At 34.8% G+C, this 9303-nt stretch overlaps 2 protein-coding genes across 2 annotated transcripts; both read right to left on the bottom strand.

Annotated features, from left to right (window-relative positions):
• Positions 1–3130, bottom strand: LOC130563285 (guanylyl cyclase inhibitory protein-like). The gene is made up of 5 exons (XM_057348730.1): positions 3060–3130; positions 1440–1572; positions 778–927; positions 524–629; positions 1–125 (listed from the first exon to the last, which is right to left on the bottom strand). The coding sequence occupies exons 1-5, from the start codon at positions 3128–3130 to the stop codon at positions 1–3; spliced, it is 585 nt and encodes a 194-aa protein (XP_057204713.1).
• A 2530-nt stretch (positions 3131–5660) lies between these two features.
• Positions 5661–8888, bottom strand: LOC130563269 (guanylyl cyclase inhibitory protein-like). Its single transcript, XM_057348709.1, has 5 exons — positions 8711–8888; positions 7100–7232; positions 6438–6587; positions 6184–6289; positions 5661–5785 (listed from the first exon to the last, which is right to left on the bottom strand). Exons 1-5 carry the CDS (start codon positions 8785–8787, stop codon positions 5661–5663), a joined length of 591 nt encoding a protein of 196 aa, XP_057204692.1. The 5' UTR covers positions 8788–8888.
• Positions 8889–9303: the final 415 nt, after the last annotated feature.

The following is a 9303-nucleotide window of genomic DNA, read 5'->3' as shown; positions in this document are numbered from 1 at the left end:
TTAGAGCACCGTGTGTCCTGTCACAGGCCTCTCCATCTTCACTGTGTTTGGATCACACTCCAGCATCTCTCTGATCCATTCATCATTCAATGCCCCTTCAATGAATTCCTCTTGACTGATCACGGCTATAAAATAGAAGAATAAAGAAAAATAGGTCAGTGGTCTTTTCCTGTGAAATGTCACATGTTGAAAATATGCTTTTCATAGCAATTGTATTGACTCTTTTGGAGACTCTAATGGCCTGTTTTGGTCTCTATGGATACCGTTTAGGCTTCTGTTGGTGGGATATTATCTGGGAGATAGGAACACCTTTAAGCAACTTGTATATCACTAAATCATTTAATTCCACTAGAATAAGGCCCAAACATAAGATAAAGATGTGTTTAATGGTAAACAGATGTTGGTTCATGACGGTATTTGTAATGAACAAAGTTAGAATTTGTGTTGTTTTCAGCAGGGAAATATGCCCAAAGGTGCTTGAAATTATCTGTGCAATTGAAAGTGCAATGTGATACAACTTTACCATTGTTGTCTTTATCCAGCCTTTGAAATATCCTATTGGTGCACTCTTCAGCAGTCAGTGGATCAGGTTTGGTCAGTGATGCTGCTACACTCATTTTGTACACGGCCTAAGAACAAGCATGAACTTGCAATTATATACTGCCCTCTAGTGGAACAATGAAATATTTTTTTTCACATCCAAATACTTGTCATCAATTTATATAAAATGTCATACAAAAATGAATAGCAAGTATAGTTCATAAGACAATTACCTACCTGCATGATTTCAAGCATCTCTGACCGTGTTATGGCTCCATCTTTGTCTTTGTCATAGAGTTTGAAGGACCAGCGAAGCTTCTCCATCGTCGAACCCTCAATCAGCATGCTGATGGCAGTCACATACTCTCTGAAGTCTACAACTCCATCCTTTTAGATGACACAAACATGTTATAAGGCCTAATACACATACTGAGACCACTAAATAAATATTGCTGTCGAAATTTTGGCAGATGCTTTGGTAAGGTTGTGGTATTTATTAACATTATGCAGTAGCATGTAATAACGATAAACAATACTTCTACATTATTTATTAATCGTAGTTCATGTTAATTTTACAATGTCCTTTTTTTAAAATTGAAAGTTGTAACTTAATATGAATCAATAATGCACAATGAACTTGCTAACATTTCCAAAAAAAAAAAAAAAGCTGAACAAACATTTTGCCCATTGTTAGTTGTTATCTATTGTATCTAGGCCTAATGGTATCAAACAGGCCTACTAATGTTATCAAATAGGCCTAACCTTATTTCTATCCCACCGATAGAACTTGTCTTGCGTGAAGTTTTGCAAAACCAGTGGAAGAAACACCAGGCTTAACACATCACATGTCAAGTCAGGTGACAAAGCTGAATCTAGTTTTTGAGCTCATAACGTAATACCCCATTGTTATCTATCGTGCGGAAGATCTGATCGGCATACTCCGCAGACTCTTTTCCCACGGTGCCATTACAGAAGTGACGTCTGAACTCGTGAAGGGTGATCAATCCACTGGGACACTCGTTCAGGAATTTCCTGGCAGACATGGAACGAACCAGAGTTAATGTAGTTTTGTTTTGTTTTTAGTTTAGTTTTATTATATTAGCTTTTGTTTTTAGATTTTTCGTTTTTATGTTAATTTTTGTCTTTTTTTATGTTGCTATGTAAGATATTTTTTTATTTCAGTTTTATTTAAGTTTTGTTCACTATTATAATTTTAGTGCTTTAAACTTATTTCAGTTTATTTCTGAGGCAACATTTATATTTTTCGTTTAGTGTAAGTTTTTCCAATACTTTTTAGGCCAATATTTGATTTGATTTCAATGAACAGAAATGTTTTCAAAATTTTAACTAAAATAACCTTGGAATGAACATAGAAGTGGATAGTGAAAGTTATTTTTTATATAGGCCTACAGTATATGAACAGCTATTAATTCATCTGAAAGTATTAAAGTGTAGCTGTAGGCTAATAAAATCAATTGTTTTATTGCCATATTTAAGCCTACACCTGGCAACTTATAAATATTTAGTACAATCTCTGGATGGCATCCCTTTCGCAAGGAAAATATATTTTCCTGTATATTTTTCTCATTAAATCGTTTAATATAGAAATAAATATAAGGAATACATTGGTAATGTATTATATGTGAACAGGAATTGCTGCTGACCAAATTGTACATTGACAAAAGTACATGCGGTTTCATTATGGAAATCTATTTTTAATATATTGCATTATATTTTCCAGTTATATATATCTTTTTTTAAAGGTCAAGGTGCCCTAGAAGATCAACTACAGGTAAATATTTTCCAGTTATATATATATTTTTTAAGGTCAAGGTGCCCTAGAAGATCAACTACGGGTAAAGTTTAACACATTTATAGACATGTTTAACCAAACCAGTGAGCAATTTTGTCTAATTTAAACATTATACTTGTTTTTAAGTAACAAGCCCTTTCAAAAAGTATATTGTACAATCATTAAAAATGCTACATGGCAAGATGTTTTGTTATCTATTGCAACGATATTTACTGTCAGATATTGAAAATGACATTGTAGAGGAGTTAAGTGAGTATACAGGATCCAGGGTAATGAATAAAGGTACAATATCCAAATTAAGAAACTGTGCTCTATAAACATAATTTACAGCATGCCTTATAAACACAGCTAAATTACACATTAAAAATACAATACAACATAAAACTATTGTTTACAACATAGAATGTTCCAGAATAAAGTAAAATGTCAAGACAAAAGCCCCTCTGGGTTAAGCAAAAACAGATAACCTACTTATGGTGAAAGAGTTCATTTTTACAAGATTATGTAAAGGCCTTAAAAAAAAACATTTGGCATTATTTGGCATGACCCATCCTGACATATTTTACAGAGAGAGTATATAAAAGGCTCTGGAACAAATGGTGTTTATTTTGCAAATAAATGTCTAGATAACAACAAATCACATTAACGTATGCCATTTTATAATCAAATGCCAGTTGACAGTCTAGTTTACATTGAGCAAACTTACCTGAACCATTCATAAAGCTCAGTGACATATGTACCACCTTTTCTGCAGGGTAAGGTTGCAGCCTGTCCCATCTTCATCAGCGCTACAAAATCCACAAGTGACACACATATACACACTAGAGCCCAGCTTATTTGTCTTTCACATAATCACTCTTAACCAGATCTTTTGCATCTGTGAAATTAAACGGGACTAATCTCCTAGCAGGGCAACAGGCAGGTGAGTGACACGAATCGAATTAGCATCTGCATTCAGGGACACGTACATGAAAGTGTGTTTCATGAAATACTTGCTCTGATCGACTATAGTTTTAATAATCCAAAATGCATTCAAGTATAATTGAAATATATATTTCTGTGAACACGCATGTCAGTTGCATGTGCGCCGATTTGTTCCAGTGACCTAGATAACAAATAACGTAGTAAACATCACTTGCGGTGTGTCGCTGAGACACCATCACATGGATGTGAATGTTTTTGAGAACCTGCTGAAGATTGGTTATCTAGATTCATCAGCATCTTAGTCCGCATTGCTCTCAACTTAACCACTTTGGTTAAGCTTTTCTAGTTCTGGGTAAGAGATAATTCACCCAAAAATTAAAACTCTTCCATCATTTACTCTCCCTCATGTCCTTTCAACCTGTATGACTTACTTCTGCTGAACACAAAATATATTTTGAAGAACGTTGGTAACCAAATCGCACTGAGAAACTTATAAAAAATATCTTGCGTGTTTCACAGAAGAAAGTGTCATACAGATTTTGAACCACATGAGGGAAAATAAAACCATGCAAACATTCTGCAAATATTGCGATAGTCCAGATTTGTCATACACAAGAAAGACACATTTACAAGAAACTAATGTTGTTGTTTATTTAAGATTCTTTTTACATGTCGGTCCGTAGAGACAGATTATCTGCTACAAACCAGACTTGTAGACAGCAGCAGCGATGGCGTCATACAGATGCTCAATAACAAACGGGGGGAGGACACAAGCAGAAAACAAAGGGGGTCATGCAGATCTGCGGCTTAACCCAACGGCTGCTCCCCAAACACGATAAACCATTAACTGACTAAACCCAGTAGATGAACAGTCTTCAGATTCTCTCATCACACACTCAAGACAGACAGAAACAAACTAGAAAAAAAGAACAAGTCTTTGTCTGTCTTATAAGGCAAAAACCTTTATCCGATACCTTCAGGTAACAAACAAGAGTGACGAAGAGAAAGCAAAGGGTACACAAAAAGGCATGCATGCATATTACTGGAACAACATAAAAATCAAGACATTGTTTAGGCTGCACAAATTGAGACTGGAATGAGGACAAGAGTGCGAGAAGACAAGGTCTGTGGTTCTAACCTACAGTACAGTACTTGATGTCTGCCAAGTGCAAATAAAGAATGACACTCCAAACAGAACAGTCACATTCAAAACCAAAACATTATGGAGAGATGCATGAAATGCAGATTCAAATGAAAAAATGACCCCTTTATGGGACCGGCCTGCAGATATGGCACAGCTTGTACAGTTCACTCTTAAAAATAAAAGGTAAATCATCAGACTATAAAGTCACAAACTACATAATATTNTATAATGGGAATTTGAGAATTGTATTGGTTTTAATGGAAGGTATGCTGTGGGTTTTGTTGGTGGGATGTTCTCTGTACTAAGACTCAATAAACACTCTAGGAATTTTGTAATGATTTAATGGTAGACAGCTGATTGTGGCATTTGTAATGGAAACCTAAACATTTTTATATTGTTTCCAGTATGGTCTCTTTACCCACCGAAGGTATTTCTTGGTCAAAACTGTCAGTTGCATAGCTGCCACCAGCTGTAAGAAAAACGCCAAATGCAATTTGACCAAACAGAAATATTTTGGCTTTGTGTCTATTGTGAGAAAAGCAGAACACAATTGTTCATTGTACATGAAGTACAGGCCACATGGAGCCTGCTGCATGATGACTTAATACGTTTGTTTCTCTACATAATATGCAGCCTAACATAAAAGTACCCTCTTTTCTTGTTTATAACTTTTGCTTCATGCCTAAACTTGGGCAAGAACCCTATTATTTTAGTGTGTTTAGTCAACAATGATCAGATTTAGGAGAACATACATGTCCTAAAGTGGCCAGACTGAACACTATTTGGTTCCCACTTTTGTAGCTTAACTGATAAGCTTTTCAGAATCTTAGCTGTACATACAGCTTCATTTGTGCTTTATTTAAAAGAAACCACTCCAGCATCTCTCTGATCCATTCATCATTCAATGCCCCTTCAATGAATTCCTCTTGACTGTTCACGGCTATAAAAAATGAAGGATAAAGAAAAATAGGTGAGTGGTCTTTTCCTGTGTATGGTCTCTGTACCCACCAAAGGTATTTCTTGGTCAAAACTGTCAGTTGCATAGCTGTCACCAGCTGTTAGAATTTGAAAAACTGCAAATGCAATTTGCCCAAACAGAAATATTTTGGCTTTGTGTCTATTGTGAGAAAAGCCGAACACAATTGTTCATTGTACATGAAGTACAGGCCACATGGAGCCTGTACAATCTTAGCTGTACATACAGTTTCATTTAAGCTTTATTTAAAAGAAACCTATAGCTTAGAGCACCGTGTGTCCTGTCACAGGCCTCTCCATCTTCACTGTGTTTGGATCACACTCCAGCATCTCTCTGATCCATTCATCATTCAATGCCCCTTCAATGAATTCCTCTTGACTGATCACGGCTATAAAATAGAAGAATAAAGAAAAATAGGTCAGTGGTCTTTTCCTGTGAAATGTCACATGTTGAAAATATGCTTTTCATAGCAATTGTATTGACTCTTTTGGAGACTCTAATGGCCTGTTTTGGTCTCTATGGATACCGTTTAGGCTTCTGTTGGTGGGATATTATCTGGGAGATAGGAACACCTTTAAGCAACTTGTATATCACTAAATCATTTAATTCCACTAGAATAAGGCCCAAACATAAGATAAAGATGTGTTTAATGGTAAACAGATGTTGGTTCATGACGGTATTTGTAATGAACAAAGTTAGAATTTGTGTTGTTTTCAGCAGGGAAATATGCCCAAAGGTGCTTGAAATTATCTGTGCAATTGAAAGTGCAATGTGATACAACTTTACCATTGTTGTCTTTATCCAGCCTTTGAAATATCCTATTGGTGCACTCTTCAGCAGTCAGTGGATCAGGTTTGGTCAGTGATGCTGCTACACTCATTTTGTACACGGCCTAAGAACAAGCATGAACTTGCAATTATATACTGCCCTCTAGTGGAACAATGAAATATTTTTTTTCACATCCTAATACTTGTCATCAATTTATATAAAATGTCATACAAAAATGAATAGCAAGTATAGTTCATAAGACAATTACCTACCTGCATGATTTCTAGCATCTCTGACCGTGTTATGGCTCCATCTTTGTCTTTGTCATAGAGTTTGAAGGACCAGCGAAGCTTCTCCATCGTCGAACCCTCAATCAGCATGCTGATGGCAGTCACATACTCTCTGAAGTCTACAACTCCATCCTTTTAGATGACACAAACATGTTATAAGGCCTAATACACATACTGAGACCACTAAATAAATATTGCTGTCGAAATTTTGGCAGATGCTTTGGTAAGGTTGTGGTATTTATTAACATTATGCAGTAGCATGTAATAACGATAAACAATACTTCTACATTATTTATTAATCGTAGTTCATGTTAATTTTACAATGTCCTTTTTTTAAAATTGAAAGTTGTAACTTAATATGAATCAATAATGCACAATGAACTTGCTAACATTTCCAAAAAAAAAAAAAAAGCTGAACAAACATTTTGCCCATTGTTAGTTGTTATCTATTGTATCTAGGCCTAATGGTATCAAACAGGCCTACTAATGTTATCAAATAGGCCTAACCTTATTTCTATCCCACCGATAGAACTTGTCTTGCGTGAAGTTTTGCAAAACCAGTGGAAGAAACACCAGGCTTAACACATCACATGTCAAGTCAGGTGACAAAGCTGAATCTAGTTTTTGAGCTCTTAACGTAATACCCCATTGTTATCTATCGTGCGGAAGATCTGTTCGGCATACTCCGCAGACTCTTTTCCCACGGTGCCATTACAGAAGTGACGTCTGAACTCGTGAAGGGTGATCAATCCACTGGGACACTCGTTCAGGAATTTCCTGGCAGACATGGAACGAACCAGAGTTAATGTAGTTTTGTTTTGTTATTAGTTTAGTTTTATTATATTAGCTTTTGTTTTTAGTTTTTTCGTTTTTATGTTAATTTTTGTCTTTTTTTATGTTGCTATGTAAGATATTTTTTTATTTCAGTTTTATTTTAGTTTTGTTCACTATTATAATTTTAGTGCTTTAAACTTATTTCAGTTTATTTCTGAGGCAACATTTATATTTTTCGTTTAGTGTAAGTTTTTCCAATACTTTTTAGGCCAATATTTGATTTGATTTCAATGAACAGAAATTTTTTCAAAATTTTAACTAAAATAACCTTGGAATGAACATAGAAGTGGATAGTGAAAGTTATTTTTTTTATACAGCTATTAATTAATCTGAAAGTATTAAAGTGTAGCTGTAGGCTAATAAAATCAATTGTTTTATTGCCATATTTAAGCCACACCTGGCAACTTATAAATATTTAGTACAATCTCTGGATGGCATCCCTTTCGCAAGGAAAATATATTTTCCTGTATATTTTTCTCATTAAATCGTTTAATATAGAAATAAATATAAGGAATACATTGGTAATGTATTATATGTGAACAGGAATTGCTGCTGACCAAATTGTACATTGACAAAAGTAAATGCGGTTTCATTATGGAAATCTTTTTTTTATATATTGCATTATATTTTCCAGTCATATATATCTTTTTTTTAAAGGTCAAGGTGCCCTAGAAGATCAACTACAGGTAAATATTTTCCAGTTATATATATATATATATTTTTTTTAAGGTCAAGGTGCCCTAGAAGATCAACTACGGGTAAAGTTTAACACATTTATAGACATGTTTAACCAAACCAGTGAGCAATTTTGTCTAATTTAAACATTATACTTGTTTTTAAGTAACAAGCCCTTTCAAAAAGTTTATTGTACAATCATTAAAAATGCTACATGGCAAGATGTTTTGTTATCTATTGCAACGATATTTACTGTCAGATATTGAAAATGACATTGTAGAGGAGTTAAGTGAGTATACAGGATCCAGGGTAATGAATAAAGGTACAATATCCAAATTAAGAAACTGTGCTCTATAAACATAATTTACAGCATGCCTTATAAACACAGCTAAATTACACATTAAATATACAATACAACATAAAACTATTGTTTACAACATAGAATGTTCCAGAATAAAGTAAAATGTCAAGACAAAAGCCCCTCTGGGTTAAGCAAAAACAGATAACCTACTTATGGTGAAAGAGTTCATTTTTACACGATTATGTAAAGGCCTTAAAAAAAAACATTTGGCATTATTTGGCATGACCCATCCTGACATATTTTACAGAGAGAGTATATAAAAGGCTCTGGAACAAATGGTGTTTATTTTGCAAATAAATGTCTAGATAACAACAAATCACATTAACGTATGCCATTTTATAATCAAATGCCAGTTGACAGTCTAGTTTACATTGAGCAAACTTACCTGAACCATTCATAAAGCTCAGTGACATATGTACCACCTTTTCTGCAGGGTAAGGTTGCAGCCTGTCCCATCTTCATCAGCGCTACAAAATCCACAAGTGACACATATATATACACACTAGAGCCCAGCTTATTTGTCTTTCACATAATCACTCTTATCCAGATCTTTTGCATCTGTGAAATTAAACGGGACTAATCTCCTAGCAGGGCAACAGGCAGGTGAGTGACACGAATCGAATTAGCATCTGCATTCAGGGACACGTACATGAAAGTGTGTTTCATGAAATACTTGCTCTGATCGACTATAGTTTTAATAATCCAAAATGCATTCAAGTATAATTGAAATATATATTTCTGTGAACACGCATGTCAGTTGCATGTGCGCCGATTTGTTCCAGTGACCTAGATAACAAATAACGTAGTAAACATCACTTGCGGTGTGTCGCTGAGACACCATCACATGGATGTGAATGTTTTTGAGAACCTGCTGAAGATTGGTTATCTAGATTCATCAGCATCTTAATCCGCATTGCTCTCAATTTACCCACTTTGGTTAAGCTGTTCTAGTTCTGGGTAAGAGATAATTCACCCTAA

The sequence above is a fragment of the Triplophysa rosa genome, linkage group LG12 (genome assembly GCF_024868665.1).
Source record: "Triplophysa rosa linkage group LG12, Trosa_1v2, whole genome shotgun sequence".
In the NCBI taxonomy this organism is placed as follows: Eukaryota; Metazoa; Chordata; class Actinopteri; order Cypriniformes; family Nemacheilidae; genus Triplophysa; species Triplophysa rosa.
The sequence above is the reverse complement of the archived record's forward strand: the minus strand, read 5'-3'. Positions and strand labels throughout refer to the sequence as shown.

Coding starts and splice junctions, on each gene's coding strand:
- LOC130563269 (XM_057348709.1), bottom strand. CDS start 8,787: ATGAAGATGGGACAGGCTGCAACCTTACCCTGCAGAAAAGGTGGTACA. Junction 7,233..8,710: donor GAGCTTTATGAATGGTTCAG/GTAAGTTTGCTC, acceptor CATGTCTGCCAG/GAAATTCCTGAACGAGTGTC. Junction 6,290..6,437: donor AGATGCTAGAAATCATGCAG/GTAGGTAATTGT, acceptor GCTTGTTCTTAG/GCCGTGTACAAAATGAGTGT.
- LOC130563285 (XM_057348730.1), bottom strand. CDS start 3,130: ATGGGACAGGCTGCAACCTTACCCTGCAGAAAAGGTGGTACATATGTC. Junction 1,573..3,059: donor GAGCTTTATGAATGGTTCAG/GTAAGTTTGCTC, acceptor CATGTCTGCCAG/GAAATTCCTGAACGAGTGTC. Junction 928..1,439: donor GCACGATAGATAACAATGGG/GTATTACGTTAT, acceptor GTCATCTAAAAG/GATGGAGTTGTAGACTTCAG.